Raw genomic sequence first — 18,477 nt, 5'->3', positions numbered from 1 at the left:
ATATCTCATTGTGGCTTTGATTTGCATTTCCCTGATAATTAGTGATAATTGAGCACTTTTTCTTGCAACCTATTGGTCATGTGTATGTCTTCTTTGGAAAAATGTCTTTCCATTTCCTCTGCCTATTTTTTAATCAGATTTTTTGTGGGGTTTCTTTTTTTGCTGTTGAGTTATTGGGTATTAACCTTTTATCATATTTATATATGGCTTGTAATATTTTCTTTTTTGTAAGTTGCCTTTTAATATTTTTGTTGTTGTTTCTTTTACTGTGTAGAAGCTTTCTAGTGTGACATCGTCTTATTTACTTTTGCATTTGTTTCGTGTGCTTTTGATGTCATATCCAAAAAACTGTTGCCAAGACCAGTGTCATGGAGTTTTATCCCTATGATTTCTTCTAAGAGTTTTATGGTTTGGAGTCTTCTGTTTCAATCTTTTTAATCCATTTTGTGTTAATTTTTGTGGAAGGAATCCAGTTTCATTCTTCAAAATCTGGTTATCCAGTTTTCACACCCTTTTAATGAAAGAGACCATTCTTTCTTCATCGAGTATTTTCTGCTTTCTTGTCAAATATTAATTGACTATATGTGCAAGAGTTTATTTCTGGGCCCTCTATTTTGTTGGTCTGTGTGTCTTTTTCTATGTCAGTGCCATACTACTGACTTTATTTTATTACCGTAGCTTTGGTATAGTATAGTTTGAAATCAGGATGTGTGATGCCTCTGGATTTGTTCTTAGGATTGCCTTGGCTTGTTGGAATCTAGAGATTTTATACAAATTTGGGGTTATTTTTTTCTATTTTGTAAACAGTGCCATTGAAATTTTCATAGAGATTTCATTGAATCTATCAATGGTTTGGTGTAAAATGGACATTTTAATAATATTATTCTCATCATAACTTATGGGATATCTTTCCATTTATTTGTTTTCTTTAATTTCTTTCATCAAAATTGTTCAGTTTTTAGTGTCCCAATAATTCACTTCCTTGATTAAACTTACTCCCAAGTATGGTTTTGATTTTGTTGTACATAGATGCTTTTTTAAAATTTCTTTTTCAGATAACTTGCTGCTAGTATAAAGAAATGGCACTGATTTTTGCATGTTGATTTTTGTATCTTGCAACTTTATCTTATTTATTAGTTCTAGCAGTCTTTTGGTGAAGTCTTCAGGATTTTCTATATATAAGATCATATCTGCAAACAATAACAATTTTACTTCCTTTCTGGTTTGAATGCTCTTTTCTTTTCTTTTCTTTTCTTTTCTTTTCTTCTTTTCTTTCTTTTCTGCTTGCTTTCTCTGAGACTTTCAGTATGTTTAATAGGAATAATGAGAGTGGGTATCCTTGAATTGTTCCTGATCTTACAGGAAAAGCTTTCAACCTGTAACTATTGAGTATAATGTTACTTGTGGCTTGTCATAAAAGATTTTTATTATGCTAAGGTACATTCCCTCTTTCCCTAATTTGTTGAGAGTTTTTATCAAGATAGGCTGTTGAATTTTGTCAAATACTTTTCTGCATCTATTGAGCTGACTATATGATTTTTACTTTTCATTTTATTAATTTGGTATATCACCTTTATTGATTCAGATATGTTGAACCATCCTTGCATTCCAAAGATGAACCCCAACTTAATTGTCATGTGTGATCCTTTTAATATCCTGTTGTTATTTGGTTTGCTTATATCTTGTTATCTTGCAAATATCTTGTATTTTTACATCTGTATTCATCAGGAATATTGACCTATAGTTTTGTTTTCTTATTAGTATTTTTATCTGGCTTTCGCATTAGTTTAGTACCGTCCTTGTAAAATATGTTTGTAAATATGTTTGTTTCAGTGTTTTAGAAGAGTTTGGGAAGGTTTTGCATTAATTATTTTTTAAATGTTTACTAGAATTCACCAGGGAAACCCTCTGGTTCTGGACTTTGTGGGGAGGATTTTGATTACTGATTCAATCTCCTTATTCATTATTGATCTGTTCAAACTTGTTATTTTTTCATGATTTAGTATTGTTTGGTTGCTGTTTCTAGGAATTCATTCATTTCTTCTAGGTTATCCAAATGGTTGGTGTATAATTAATCCATGGTGATCTCATGATCTTTTATATTTTTATGATATCAGTTGTTATGTCTCCTTTCTCATCTCTGACCTTTAGTCTGAATTCTTTTTTCTTGAGTTAATCTAGCTAAATGTTTTCAACTTTATCTTAAAAAATTTAAAAAAAACCAACAACTTAGTTCTTAGTTTCATTAATTTTTTTTTGTTTTTCCAGTCTCTTATTTATTTCTTTTCTGACCTTTGTATTTCATTGCTTCTGCTAACTTTGGACTTCATTTGTTCTTTTTTTAGTTCCTTGACGTATGAAGTTAGGTTGTTTATTTAAGATCTTTCTTGTTTCTTAATGTAGACTTTTAACACTATAAACTTTCTGCTTTGAAATGCTTTTGCTGCATCTCACAGGTTTTGGTATTTTGTGTTTCCATTCTCAGAGATTTAAAAATGTTTTTTAGGGATCCCTGGGTGGCGCAGCGGTTTAGCGCCTGCCTTTGGCCCAGGGCGCGATCCTGGAGACCCAGGATCGAATCCCACGTCGGGCTCCCAGTGCATGGAGCCTGCTTCTCCCTCTGCCTATGTCTCTGCCTCTCTCTCTCTCTCTCTCTGACTATCATAAGTAAATTAAAAAAAAAAAAATTAAAAATGTTTTTTAAATTTCTTCTTTGACCCAATGGTTGTTTGACTGTGTTATTTAATGTTTATGTATTTGTGAATTTTTCAGTTTTCTTCTTGTAATTAATTTCCAATTTGATAACAATTTCAATATGATTTTCATCTTCTTAAAATTTGCTAAGAGTTATTTTGTGACCTATCATGATCTATCTAGCAGATTGTTCCATGTGTGTTTGAGAAGAACATGTATTCCTTTGCTATTGGGTGGAACGTCCAGTATATGACTGTTAGGTCCTTTTGGCCTAAAGTATAATTCAGTTTTAATATTTCCTTTATTAATTTTTTTGTCTGGATAATCTAGCCATTGTTGAAAGTGGGTTACTGAAGTTCTCTTTTCTTGTATTGTTGTCTTTTTCTCCCTTCAGATTTGTTAGTATTTGCGAAATATATTGTAGTATTTCAATGTTGGTTGTATATATATTTATGATTGTTATATTCTCTTAATGTATTGACTTCTTTGTCATCATGTAATGATCATTTTCATCTTTTGTTACTGTTTTTGGCTTATGGTATATTTTGTCTAAGCAGCTACCCCTGCCCTCTTTTGGTTTCTACTTGTGTGGCATATCTTTTTCCAGCCCTTCATTTTGGAATTATATGTCCTTAAAGATGAAGGTGAGGTTCTTGTAGGCAGTAGAGTTGAGTCTTATGCATCCAACCACTCTTAAGCCTTTTGATTGGAAAATTTAATTCATTTTAATTTAGAATAATTATTGAGAGTTAAGGACTTAGTAATGTTATCCAACTCTTTTTGGGCTCTTTTGTTTCCTTGTTTTTTTCTTCCTCTCTTGGCTGCCTTTCTTTTTGAGTTGATTTCCTTTTAGAGACATGCTCTGATTCCCTTATCTTTATCTTTTGTAGATATACTGTAGGTTTTTACTTTGTGGTTACCATGAAGCTTACATAAAACATCTAGATATAAGTCTATTTTATGCTAGTAATGGCTTACTTCAATTGCATACATAAACTCTGTCCTTTTATTCCTCTCTTAAGTTTTTGGTGTCACAGTTACAATATTGTGTATTCATTAACCAGTATTGTAGCTATAGATATTTTTAATAGTTCTGGCCTTTAACCTTTATAGTGGAATTATGTGTGAACATGTCACTATATTACAGAACTAGCTTTTTTAAAATACTAGCATATTTTATGTTTAAAAAAAAAAAACTTTGAGAGAGAAAGTGAGGATGAGCAGGGGGAGTGACAGAGGCGAGAGAAGCAGACTCCCCACTGAGCAGGGAATCCGATCTGGGGCTCAATCCTAGGCCCCTGGGATCATGACCTGAGTCAAAGGCAGGTGTTTAATCAACTGAACCACCCAGACACCCTTATACTAGCATATTTTTAAATTTAACTATATACTTACCTTTACCAGTATATTGGATAGTTTCATAGGTTTTCATGTAGTCTGCATCCTTTCATTTCAACTTGAATTCCTTCAGCTTTTTTTTTTTTAAAGATAGTCTGTCTCTCCTTCATTTCTGAAGGACAGCTTTGTTGAATAGAGTATTCTTGGTTGGAGTTTTTTTCTTTCATATTACCCATCCTCCCTAAGCCTGTAAAGTCTCTGCTGAGAAATCTGCTGATAGCCTTATAGGAATTCCCTTGTCAGTTACAAGCTTCTTTTCTCTTGCTGCTTTTAAGATTATCTTTGTCTTTGAATTTTGACAGTTTTCTTATAATATATCTGAGAGCAGATTTCTTTCAATTGAATTTGTCTGTCAGCCTGAGGTCAGCTAGGAATTGTAAGGCTTTCTCAGACCTTCTGTGGATCACTTGCTCCACACTTCTTGCTCCCTCTTGTGCCAGAATTTTTAAGCTTGTATGTCTTCTGTTCATCCTGAAACATATGAAGCCAAATGTTTGTAGCCCCCTTTCTGCTTTCCCAAGAATGGCACTCATGCTGAATGGTCTTTCCCTCACCTGCAGATTTGAGTCATGCTTAGTAGCTGTCTGCCAAAGTTTACTCTCACCACCACTGTCAGGAGCATGCACAGGAAGTTGGACACAGATATAGGGGGATGTGGGTGAGGACACAGTGCTGGAGGATGCCTCTGGGCCCATTGGAGGGATCTGTGTGCAAGGCATCTCCTCTGGTTCATGGATAGAAATCCATGACACAGTGAGTAGGATTCATATTCTTTTATTCTGAGAGTCCTGTCTGCCACTCTCCCAGCTTTGTCCTGCCTCCTGACCTTTAGCTGTGCAATTAATGATTTAGTACTTTGATTGCAGTGAGAGAGAAATGGGCCTTTTGGGCAGCATTCCACAATTTGGGGAGCTGGGCACTCCACTTGCTCTCACTTTCCACCATGGGAAAAATCATGGCCAAGATCTCTCAGGCCTCAGTTTTGCCATCTAGAGGGAAGAGTGATATGCATGAAGCCAAACTGTCCCTCTTACCTTCTCCAGTGTGTTCAAACTCATACTCCACCCACCCCACCCCACCCCCACAGTGGTGTGCTGAATTTCTCCACTGGAAAACTGGACTTCCACAAAGGTTCCCTCATCTGTGGGTAATTGTTTGAGGTGGTGTTCTCCCACTGCAGAGAAGGGCTGGAGCTAGTTCACAGCTGGGACTGTAGTCTTTATGCCTATTACCCGAAGTATGATTGGGTGAGACTCCTCTCAGGTCTCTTGACATCTAGTATTGGATGCCACAGGTCCCACAAAAGCATTTGTCTGTGGATAGATACCACATGTTGGGAAGTGACACAAACCAGGGATGCCTTCTTTAGCCATCTTGCTGACCTCACTCTGTAGTACTTCACCATTTGGAAGAGGCCTTTTCTGAAGAGACTGCATTGTGACTGTATTTTGCTTTCTTGCTTACCTTATATTTTCTAGATTCATTACATTATTCCCCTTTGGGGTGAATTACCTATAGAATATCTGTATTATTGTTTAATAATTAATTTGTTACACAAATTACTACTTACTTGCTATGGAAAGTAGGACAGAATACCTTTCTAGAATTTGAACTGGTCTACAAAGCAGCAAAGCTGCTAATTATGAAAATATTTGGGTTACATAAATTTCCCATCTTCCTTTTATTATCTGAACCAGCTATTTCCTGCAGGGAATATGATGTTCAAGAGCACATTAACAAAGGATCCATTAGTAAAGCCCACTAATTAGGCTGTTTCTGATGAGCTGCTCTGAGGTGCACTAGAAGTACAGGCAGGGCACAAATTTGTATTACCCTGTACCAAATAAATCATGGTACTCTAGCCCAGTGGAACTGACACAGGACTGGCAATACTCAAGCAGATTGAGACTCAGTACTTTTTTTTAAAGGCCCCTTTTCACTAAGAATTACTGTCTTTGCTAACTGAATTCCCATCGTGGGGAACTCTCTCATGGTCATCTCTCTAAGCATCCTTTCAAAATGGAATTGTCTGTAGCTTTAAGTAACCTCATAATGCTATCTAGTTTGTCTTCCCTCCAGTGGTGAGAGAGAATGGCTGCTGAGTCAGAGCATTGGGCATTTCTGGGAGGTGAAATGGGAAATTATTTACAGCTGTGCTTCAAGCTAGTCATAAGTAGATATGCTAAGCGCATTTTAAGCACATTCTTGTATCTAGGCACACTTTCTTAAGTAATATACTCCATTGGAACTTGAGCAATTTGTTCTTTTTTGGAATACATCATATGTTTGGAGTATATTTCTGTGACTTTTTTTGCTTATTTTAACATCAATGTAAGAATTTATTTGAAAGGAAGTAGTTTATAGGCAGAAGGGAAGTTAACATGTATTATTAGAATGGTTCTCACCTTTCTATAATTTCATGTAAATCCATATACCAGTTCTGCTAAGTAAATTATATAATCTTCATCTTTACAGATAAAGAGACTAAGGCTTAGAAATGGTAATTGAATGGCTAAGATTTGACCATTAGTGCCAAATCAGTGCTCTTTCCACAGTTAAAGAAATATTGACTGAAGCAAGTCAACTCATTGCTTTCAATAGCCTGGCTTTGGAGCCGAATTTAGTCTTTCAAATCTGGGTTTGAATCCCATGTTTATAATCTAGATACAGTCGTTTAATCATTGTAGAATGAAGGTAATGCTCCCATACCAAGGATTTTCATAAAAATAAATTATGTAATCTGTGTAAAGCATGCAGCACAGTGCCAGACCATTAGTAAGCCCTTAATGAAGGGTTGCTACTATGAAGACTACTAGATGGGCTTTTTATTTTGCTTTAATCTTGGATACAGTAATTGGGTCATTTTTGAACATGATGATGATATCTCAAAATACTTTGAGAATGTTTTGCCTTTTCTTCTATTTTTAATGTATCAAGTGATTTCTTCTACCTTCAGAAACTAGCTTCATTTTTATGGTCTGTGCCTCAAGTGTATACAAAATATTGCAATAATATTTGGGCTTTTTAAAATTAAAATATAATTGACACCTAATCTTACATTAGTTTCAGGAGTACAACATAGTGATTCCACAACTCTATACCTTATGCTATGCTTACCACAAGTGTAGGCACCATCAGTCACTGTATAGCACTATTACAATACTATTGATTATATTCCCTGTGTGCTGCTTTTCATCTCCATGATTTATTCATTCCATTACTGGAAGTCTGTACCTCCTATTCCCTTCACCCATTTCACCTGTCCCTGCCACTTTCCTTCTGGCAACAACCAGTTCTCTATGTTTATGGTATGTTTCTCTCTTTCTGCTTTTTGATTGTTTTTCAGATTCCACATATAAGTGAAATCATGATATTTATCTTTCTCATTCTGACTTATTTCACTTATAATACTCTCTAGATCTATCCATGTTGTCACAAATGGCAATAGCTCATTCTTTTTTATGGCTGAGTAATATTCAGATGTATATATGCTACATCTTCTTTATCCATTCATCTGTTGGGGGACACTTTGATTGCTTCAATATTTCGGTTATTATGAATAATGCTGTGGTGAACATAGTGGTGCATACATCTTTTTGAATTAGTGTTTTCATTTTCTTTGAGTAGATACCCAGTAGTAGAATTACTGGATCACATGATATTTCTATTTTTAATTTTTTGAGGACCTCCATCTTTTCCACAGTGGCTGAACCAGTTTGTATTCCTACGAACAGTGTACAGTGGTCTCTTTTTCTTCACATCCTTGCTGACACTTGTTATTTTTTATCTTTTTTAATACTAGCCATTTTGATACTTAATTGGATTGTTTGGCTTTTTGGTGTTGAGTTGTTAAGTTCTTTATATATTTTGGATTTTAGCGGTTAATAGGGTTGCCTTGTTTCGTTGATAGTTTCCTTCACTGCAAAAGCTTTTTAGTTTGATGTAGTCCCAGTAGTTTAGTTTTGCTTTTGTTTCCCTTGCCTGAGGAAGGAACATATTTAGAAAAATGTTGCCAAGGCCAATGTCCAAGAGGTCACTGCCTGTATTTTCTTTAAGGAATTTTATTGTTCAGGTCTCACATTTAGGTCTTTAGTCCATTTTGACTTTATTTTTGTGCATGGTGTAAGAAAGTGGTCCAGTTTCCTCTTTTTTCATATAGCTGTCCAGTTTTCATAGCACCATTGATTGAAGAGACTCTCTTACCCATTGTATATTCCTGTAACCTTTGTCGTGGATTAATTAATCATGTAAGCTTGGTTTATTTTGGGACTCTCTATCCTGCTACATTGATCTATGTGTCTGTTTTTGTGCTGGTATCATACTCTTTTGAGTACTATAGCTTTGTAGTTTATTTTGAATTTGGAATTGTGATACCTCCAGCTTTGTTCTTTTTTTTTTTTTTTTTCAAGATTCCTTTGGCCATTTGGTTCCTTTTGTGGTTCTGTACAAATTTTAGGATTATTTGTTCCAGTTTTGTGAAAACTGCCATTGCAGTTTTGATAGAGATTGCATTGAATCTGTAGATTGCTTTGGATAATAGGACATTTTAATGATACTAACTTTTCCAGTCAATGAACATAGTGTATCTTTCCATTTATTTGTGTTGTCTTCAAATTTCTTTCCTCAATGTTTTATAGTTTCCAGAATACACGTCTCTTACCTTGGTTAAATTTATTCCTAAGTATTGGATTTTTGTGTGCAATAGTAAATAGGATTGTTTTCTGAATTGCTCTTTCTGTTACTCTGATATTAGTGTTTAGAAATGCAGTGGATTTCTGTACTGATTATGTGTTCTACAACTTTACTGAATTCATTTATTTCTAATAGTTTTTGGTTGAATATAGGGTGTTCTGTATATAATACACATCATGTGAAAATAGACAATTTTACTTCTTTTTCCAATCTGGATGCCTTTTATTTCTTTTTCTTGTCTGATTGCAGCAGCTAGTACTTCCATTACTATTTTAATAAGAGTAATAAGAGTAGAATACTGCAATAATGTTTGTTTTTCCAAGACTATGGGTCTTAGAGATTTTAAATGGGGGAAGTTTATTGGATATCTTAAATAATTCAACATATGAGGTTCTATTTTATTCATGATCTATATAACACAAGTTAATAACAACAGGTATTAGTGTCTGGTATTCTGATATCTGGTAGCCTACAAACTCCTACCTAAAGGATGACCTAACTTTAAACAGAGGTGGTTTGTTGTAGCAGGACAGGCACAGAGAGGAGCCTGTCTGGAGCCAGAGTATAGGCCATCAGTGTCCCCAGATTGTGGATAATGTATCCATAGTTCCCTAGAACTGTGAGGATTGGATGAGACTATGTGTACAAAGTATGCCATACAGTGCCTGATGCATAGTAGGCCCTCTCCCTCTACCTGTTGGTGGGAAGGTACACTTAGGACACAGTTATCCCAATGCTGTTACAGTTTCTTCTGCTCTTGAATAAATAGTATTTTGCCGACTATCTGTTTTTGGTAATTTTTTCCTATTTTAAGTGTTTGGTTTTGTAATGGATTTAGTTATTTATCAAGTAAATCATTGGATTTGTTCCCACCAGTGATACCAAGAAGAAGCAGGGAATGAGGAAAAGAAACAACAGCGGAGTGGAAGATGTGGGATCCACAGGTCGTAGCAGGAAGAAGGCCAAGTGGGAGACCTTGGAGCCTTTGGATACAGGCCTGTCTTTGGCAGAGGATGAAGAGCTGGTGTTACATCTGCTCAAAAGTCAGAGCTAGATACTCCGTGCTCTTCTCCTTGAAACCTCTGGTCATGATTACATGGACAAGAAGTTGAAAAAAAACAAGTGGCTTTGGAACTAGGTGATGAGTCCCGTGCCCAAAGGACCTCTCCTCTGGACCGAAGCGATTCTGTCTCTAAGCCCCTTTTCTCAGGTTGTACTTGTACTTCCTAGAGCAAACTCAGAGTGAGGGCAGATTATAAAATTTCCTGATCCCATTTTCCAGCTATGTGCTCTGTTACGTTTTATCTAGGGGTTCCTACATCTTGTCATTGGAAATGGCTTCCTATGTTTTATTGGCAACTTCTGGAGACTTTGTTTCATTGTTAGAAATTCCAGTCTTGCTTACCATACAGAAATTTCTGTGTACTGTAAAACAAAATTGCTCACAATTTTGATGTATTTAATATCTCTAAAGAGACAGAGTATGGTGGACCAGCCCTGAGAAAAGTATTTTTGAATAATGACAATCATTAATAAACCTATTTCCTATAAAATAGTAATGTTTTCATGTGTCCAGTAATATGAGAGCATTCTCAGGGGAGGGTTCTTGAGAGTAAAATGCTTGGCCAATTCCTGACAGTGAATTTTTCATATTCTTAAATTAGCCTTCCTAAAGATACCGTTTAACTTATACTTGCAGATTTCATAGCCATTTTTGAAAACTGTAGAAGTTGTGAATCTGAAGACAGGGATCCCAGACCAGCCCCTTTGTGAGCACCCAGAAGGCCATAGGTCTCCCATAAGGACCTTGTCCAGCTCGCACCACAGAGCCCCACCCAGAGTCAGCTCTTGGTAACAACAGTAGAAAGAATGACACAGAGCCTGTTTCTGGTTACAGATAACAGATTCTTTGTGGGAAGAGAAATCTGGGCCTTTCCATGCTGGCTTTACCATAGATTTATCATCCTCTCCCTGTTCTCTCTCTTGGCTACTTCCCACTGCATGAACAAACAGAGATAATTTTTGATAACTGGTGCAAGTCACTCATGAATCCCAGGAAGGGAATATCCCACCTCGATATCCCACTAACACTTCCAACTCTGCCAGAGTCAATATTATTTCTGAAATGTTTCTCCTACTTGTGTAACTGGTATCCCTCATGGGTGACACCAAGGGACTCAACAATTCTCAGCCTCTACCCTGACCACTCTTCACTATACTGGTTCTGTTGATTCCTCTTCACATGAGTCTTCTATCCATGGTTTGTGCCTTCATCTTCCCAGCATCTGTCTTCAGTCAGAATTCACATTCTCCTCACAACCTGCTCCCATCATGCCAGTGACCTCCCAGCTCGGTATGATGCCTCCAGCTTGCCATTTCTCCGCCAAGCCTTCTACACTGGCCAGAGTTCTCTGCATAGCACGTTCTCCTAGCTCTTTCTTACTTCTACTATGGTGCTTACCATGCAGTGTTCCAGACACTGTTTATCAGCCTGTCACCCCTGTTATGTGACAGGTTTCTAGACCATGTTTATGCATCCTGTGTGCCCTCCCCACCAGAGCCAGATAAAGCACCTGCCTCATAGTGGGTTCTTGGTAAATACTTACAGAATTAATGAGTGAACAATAGTGGTTTGAGACAGTTTTTTAAGCAGTATGTTGTCATACGTTGCATTGTCACCTCTGGTAGGAAGGATATAGAGTGATGGAAATGAAAACTGGGTAAAATGGCTATTATGGGGAAGAATGACCATAATGGGGAAAAGAGATGGGGAAGGAATGTAGGGTGTATGACAACCTGAGAAGATTTTGAAATTAAATGTTCTGGTACAGGATCCCTTGGCCTTGACTATTTCCAAAGGACAAAAGGATGTGAGAGTATGAAACTGAGAGTTTACCATTGAATTCGCTCTCTGCAGTTTCGGATTTTGTTTGTTGTAACCCAAATGAGGAATTAGGGCTGTTTTATTACTCCATATTTGTAAACAGGGAATAAATACATTGTCAGGTATTTAGTTCATAGACTAGTTTGAGTTGTTTCTGTCCTTGGAACTGAATGAATGTAGGGGATTTTAATTCACTGGTTTTGAAAACTAAAATATCAGAACAGCATTGATAGAAAACACGCATGGTAGATTTTATTTGGTGTTATTGGATGGTATTATTTTTCACCAGATATTCCCTGCACTCCCCCCCCCCCCCTTTCCTCCCTTTGGAAAGTGTTATTTTTTCCTTCTCTCCTGGTAGCCTTGGCCATGTGACTCATTTCAGCCTGTGGAATGTGGTGGAAGTGGCTGTGTGCCAGTTATGAGCATAGTTTTTAAGGTACATTGATACTGCCATCAGCCCTGTACCTTGAGACCAGCATGGCCCAGAGAGAGGATACAGCTTCATTGTGGGTGCAAAGTGATCACAGGACATGTCAAACAGACCTGTAGCCACCACGTTCCCTCTAAGTCTTGGGGAGCAAGAAATCCACTGAGACTTGGGGGTGGGTTTCCACAGAAAAAAGATGAGCGAACCAATGAGCAATAACATACATCCATTCAATAAATGTTAATAAATTCAACTACCATATGCCAGGCTCTGTACTTGTGAGAAATACAAACAGTTCCCTTCCCTGCTACCATATAGTAGGGGAAAGAAAGAAGCAAATTCATAATTTTTGTGCATTATGATAAGAGGTGGAAAAAGGAAGACTTTCTGGGTGAGAGCAATGTTGCTGGAGTGCAGAAACAGGGGAAGACATAGGTGGTGAATGTCCTAGGACCCAGAGATTAATTCTTGCGTGGTGCTTAACCGAGGCCAAGAGGTCATTCGTCAGATCCAGTCGTGTAAGATGATCCCGAAAATTGCAAGTCTCATAGCAGATACACCCAGCAGCAGAATCCTTTGGAGGACTGCCATCTCATAAGCTTAACATGGCATTTTAGATTTGTTTGGAGCTATAAAAAAATGGGTAAGTTTAATTAAATGTAATTAATTTTGTTATACAACATTTGAAATGCCCTGAACATGAAGAGTCATCTCCATGCCTGTCAAAGCCTGCCAGAGGATGCAGATGTACCTGGGAGGTGTGGGGAGGAAACTGGGATGGGAGGTGGCTGATGTAGGTAGAGGGGGATAGATCCTGCAACCAGTATTTGGAAATCTTGTTTCATATCTTTTAAGACCATTTTAACCAGAAGTGTGATCACGGTGTGATTTTCTTCCCCAGCACCTGCTGATCAGACAGCCCAGACCGGACATGCTTTATATGATAATACCCTGTGCCTGCTGAATCAGGAGTTGGCAGCCAACCCAAAGGCTAGCTGTGAGCCTGTGAGCAAGACTGGTTCAAAAAGCTCTGTCCAAACAAGGACAAATTGGGCAAATAAAATAATGTTCTTACTCCCAGAAACTGAAATTTAGGTAGTCAAGAGAATAAGGTTAGGAGAGAGACCAGGAACCATGATAGGTAGAGAGCAAGCTCAGATTAGGAATCAGGCACAGCTATGAATGAACAAGAACTCTGGCCAAAATATAAAGGTAAGTGATGAGGGACCCAGTTGGTCATAGAACATGAGGCAAATCCATGGAAAGTAGAGAATCTGGGCCAGAGCCGTGAAGACCTGCAGTCCCCACTTGCTGAGCTCTCTCAGATCCACATGGACCCTCTAAGACTTGTCTCTGTGAGGCTTTACTTTCTCCTCCATCCTGTTAGATTCCTGTGTCTCCCTCACTTCCTGAGGTGTAAGTCTCCATTGCCTCAACTAGTCAGAGTGAGTCTGGGGCTTCTGTATCCACAAGAGCTTCGGTAAACTCAAAATACCCTAATGCCATGCTGCTTAGACTTTAATGTGCATGGGAGTCATAAGGGGATCTTTTCAAAGTACTAACCTGAGTCAGCAGGTTTGAGATGGGGCCCAAGAGTCTGCATTTCTTACAGGCTCCAGGTGATGGTCTGCTCTTGGCCCTTGGTCACATTTGAGGAGCAAGATACTAATGGAATTCAGAGAGTTATTAAAATCATTATTCACAGGGTTCTGTCAGAGTTCCCAGCAGGAAACAGATGGTGTACACAAATTAGCATGATTCTAAGGGGATTTAATAAAATGATTATTTACGCAGGCCAGGACAGGTGTAAGGAAGTCATAAAGGATGGTCTACCTGAAGCTAGTCATAGAGATGTTCCCACTCCTCACCCTGAAGGAGTGATGGGAGAGGAGGGAAGGAGAGACAGCTGGGTTTTGGCCTTCATTTGCAGCCCACCGGAGTTGACCATAGGGAATAAATAAGTCCTGGCACCTTGCTGTTGCCTCTCTAGCCCAAGAAGCAAGCTGCCTATAGAGGTAAACCTGTGTAGTCACCCAGGACACCTAGCAAAGTGGAGAAGTAAGGGGACCCACCAAAGAAATTGGCACAGAGATAGAGGGGGTAAATAGGTGGAATCTTTCTGTGGGACAAGAGGAAACTTTGTCCCTTCAGCACTTACTGGGGAGCGAGCACTGCTCCAAGGACGAGGCACACACCAAGGATGGACTGCAAGTACTGCAAGTGCACCAGCCTGTAACACGCTGTCAGGTAGGGAATACATGTTGTGGAGAAAGGTAGCACAGAGTAAGGAGATGGGGCAGCAGAGCAGAGAGCAGGGACTCTGGTGCTGAAGGCCAGCCCAACCCCAGGCAATTATGCAGTTGGAAGAGCAGGGGTGACTCCCCAAGTGCAGTCACAGCAGCTTGGCAGCAGGAAGCAAGTGAAGAGAGCTGTCTAACTGTATGGACTGGTGTCCCTAGAAAATTCATGATCCCTGTCCTCCAGTGGCCTTCAAGTGCCACATTCCTAGCTTTACTGTCTCTCCTGCTCTCCAAGACAGCTATTCCACACCGTCTCCTTTCAAATTGCCAAAACCTCTTCTTCTTCACTCTTGGCCCATGATCTTCCCCAAACTGCCACACCCCACCCACCCAGTGGGCTGCACCTGTGCCTTCCCTCCTGCTGCTGGAGAGGGACTGCACTCCCACCTGGGCTGCCCCCTGCATGTGCTGGGCCCCCTCCTCTGCCCTCCCAGAGATGTCACTGCTCCCATTGTTCCTCACTTTTCCCTCCCTCCTGGGCTATTCCTATCTGTGAACAAACATGCTGTACAATCTCCCATCTTAAACCAAACCCAAACCATCTCTTCCCAGCCATAGCTCCATTTCTCTCCGTCTTTCCCTTTTGGGTATATATAATGCCTTGAAAGAGTTGTCTCTGCTCCCTATTGATGCCTCCTTCCTTTGGAGTCCTACAATTGACAGTGAATAAACTGCACGTTTAAAGTACACAGTTTGAGAAATATTGACCTGTACATATATCCCTCCATGTGCACAATGAATAATGGACATATACCTACTGACCCTAAAGGTTTCTTTGTGTTGCCCTCCCTCCCCATCCCCCAGCCAGCCACTGATGTGTTCTGATTCACTAGGGGTTGGTTTACATTTGCTAGACTATAAGAGTCTAAATAAATAGGATCGTACAGTTTGTGTTCATTTTTGTTTGGCTCCTGGAACTCAGCACCATCTTGAGATTCATTCATATTGCAGTGCCCATCAAGGGTTCATTCCTTTTATTGCTGAGTAGTAGTAATTCATTGTGTAGATCATAACAGTTTATCCCTTCACCATTAACCAATGGGGGAAATGTTCATTCTTAATACTTACAAATAAAACTGCTAGGAAGTTTACAAGTCTGTGTGTGGGGTCCTATGTTTTCCTTTCTCTAGAGTAAACACCTGGGAGAGCCAACGGCTGTCTCATGTGGCAGCTGTATATTTAACTTTTTAGGAAACTACCAGATGATCTTTTAAAGAGGGTGTACCATTTTACATTACCACCAGTAGTGTATGGGAGTCGCAGCTTCTGCACACTCTCACCAACACTTGACATGATGGGTCTTTTTAATCTTAGCCATTTTAATGGGTACATTAGTGGTATCTCATTGTGACATTAATCCAAATTTCCCCAATGGCTAAATACGTTGAGCATCTTTTCAAGTGCCTATTCCATCCATATGTCTTTGGTGAAACGTGTGTTCAGATATTTTGCCCATTTTTTAATCTGTTTGCTGGTCTTATTGAAATTTATAAGTTTATCTGATATTCTGGACACAAGTCCTTTATCAAATACACGATTTGCAAATAATTTGCTCCCATTCTGTGGCTTGTCTATTCATTCTCTTGTTTCCTGATTGTCTTTTGAAGAGCAGAGCTTTTCATTTTGATGATGTTTATTTTTTCTTTTATTGATTATGTGATTGGTGTCATATCTAAGAGATCTTTGTTTTATCTCAAGGTCACAAAGATTCTCTCCTGTGTTTTTCCTCTAAAATTTTTATAGTTTTTAGACTTTCTGTTCAGATTCATGCTGCATTTTGAATTAATCCATGTAAATGATGCAAGATGTGGATCAAACTTCATTTTCTGGCATATGGGTATCCAATTGATCCAACATCATTTGTTAAAAAGACTGTTTTTTCCTCTGCTGAATTGCCTTTTCATTTTGTCATGCCAGAAGGTAAGAAGATGCTCAAAAAGAAAAAAAACCCACAATGCGGTAGTAGCCAAGGGGTATATGGGAGCCAACTGAAAGGACTCTCAATGTCCAGAGTGGAGATAGGTTGAGCAACAAATAAATGAAGTGGATTGAATTATAAACCAATACATATAAGGACCATGAGTCCATGCTGATCTAAATAAATTATTGAGTAAATAAATGTGGGTGAAGAGACAAATCTCACATGTAGAAGAATCCCAAATAACTTGAGTAGATACTCTGCTCTCAAGGAATTGGGCTGCATATAGTGACTTTCTTCCAAAGAAGACAATATAAAAAGAAGGGAGAAAACCAAAGGAGTAATTTCACAGCAAAAACCTGACAAACACCACCTCAGCCAGGTGATCAAGCCTATAGTAACAGTGGCACGTGACGGTGACAGCATACACTCTGGATATAGATGGCATAAGAATGGCATGCTACCTCAGTAGTCTTCCCAAAATGCATAACTGCAATCTGATCATGAAAAGAGACATCAGACAAATCCAAGTTGAGAAACATTTTACAACACAGCTGACCAGTGCTTCTCAAAACTCTCAGGGTCATCAAAAGAAGTAAAGTCTGAGAAATGCTTACAGCCAAGAGGAGCTTAGGGAGATGCACTAAACAAAATATAATGTGGTGTCCTTGGTGGGATCCTGGAACAGGAATACAACATTAGATAAAGACGGAGGAAATCTGAATAAAGCATGGAGTTTATTTCATAATAATTTATCAGTATTGGTTTATTAAATGTGAGAAATGTACCATAATTGTAGAAGATATTAAACACGTGGGAACTGGGAGGAGAGTAGAGTTATGGGAGCTCTGTACTAGTTTCACAATGACTGTCTTTTTAATGATGAAAAAGTTTTAAATGAAAAGTTTATTTTAAAAATGACACATAGCAGATGCCACATGTTTAATCTAATCTCTTATGATTGGACGTTTAAGTAGTTTCTAAATTTTTGCTTTTAAACACATTTATGATGAGCGTCCTTATGATTAAGTCTTTGCCCACATCTGTTACTATTCCCTTTAGAATAAGTTTGTAGAAGTGAAGTTGTGGAATAATAAATATGCATATTAAAATGGTATTAAGGATTTTGATATAATATACCTAAAGCACTTTCAATGGAAGAATGGTAACTCCAAATAATGAGGGATGACCAGTTTTGGAAAGAGCTGGGGTATTTTCTCTGTGCATGCCAGTCACATCAAAATGCCATGAAACGGTCCTGTCAGCTCCCTCAGTGTTTGAACGCTTGGGGCCTGTGTTCAGGGGTGCACCTGGCATTGGGATCTGCAAGCCGTACAACAGGTTAATGAACCTGTTAAGGTACAGTTCTCTGTCAGAAGACATTACTTCCTCATGCTGAGGTGGACAACCCAGTATTTTAAAAAAATGAAAGCAGAAAGAAAAATGCAGATCTCTAGAGGATGTGACAGAGTCCTCCTGGATTTTATCAGTAAAACTAAGACTAATATTCTAGATCAGTGGTTCTCAAAGTGTGGTCTCTGGGACCAGAAGCATCAGCATTACCTGGAAATGTGTTAGAAATGCAAATTCCTAAGGCTCCAACCTAGATGTACTGAATTGGAAACTCTGGGGTTGGGGTTTTGTTTTGTTTTGTTTTGTTTTTAGAAGTATATGCTCTTAAAATTTTAAGAGGGGCCTGGGTGGCTCAGTTGGTTGGGCATCAACTCTTGCATTTGGCTCAGGTCATGATCTCTGGGTCATGAAATTGAGCCCCAAGTCGGGCTCCAGGTTGAGCAAAGAGTCTGCTTAAGATTCTCTCTCTCCCTCTCCCTCTGCCCTACTCCTACTCCCACACGTGCTCTCTCTCTCAAAAAAAAAATTATATATATTAAAAACTCAAGTAGCTTTATAAGCTGTAATTCACAGGCCATACAATTCACCTGTTTAAAATACAATATTCAACGGTTTTCAGTTATTCTCATATTTGTGCAACCAACAGCACAATCAATCTTAAAATACTTTCATTATTTCGAAAAGAAACCTTGTGCCCTTTAGGTGATAATCTCCTATGCCCCCAACTACTGATCTGCTTTCTGTTTTTATAGATTTGTCTGTCAGTCATATAAATCAAATCATACAATATGTACCCTCTTCTGCCTGA

The 18,477-nt window shown here is 38.4% G+C and overlaps 1 protein-coding gene across 1 annotated transcript in view; it reads left to right on the top strand.

Moving 5' to 3' along the window:
* The window catches only part of DDX10 (DEAD-box helicase 10), a 252,620-nt gene extending 242,283 nt beyond the window's left edge, over window positions 1-10,337 (top strand). The window contains exon 18 of the mRNA XM_026006796.2: window positions 9,661-10,337. Within this exon, the coding sequence (XP_025862581.1) occupies window positions 9,661-9,838 (178 nt within the window). The 3' untranslated portion in view covers window positions 9,839-10,337. The remainder of the gene's footprint in view (window positions 1-9,660) is intronic.
* Window positions 10,338-18,477: the final 8,140 nt, after the last annotated feature.

This window comes from Vulpes vulpes, chromosome 12, assembly GCF_048418805.1.
Source record: "Vulpes vulpes isolate BD-2025 chromosome 12, VulVul3, whole genome shotgun sequence".
NCBI classification, from domain to species: domain Eukaryota; kingdom Metazoa; phylum Chordata; class Mammalia; order Carnivora; family Canidae; genus Vulpes; species Vulpes vulpes.
The sequence above is the reverse complement of the archived record's forward strand: the minus strand, read 5'-3'. Positions and strand labels throughout refer to the sequence as shown.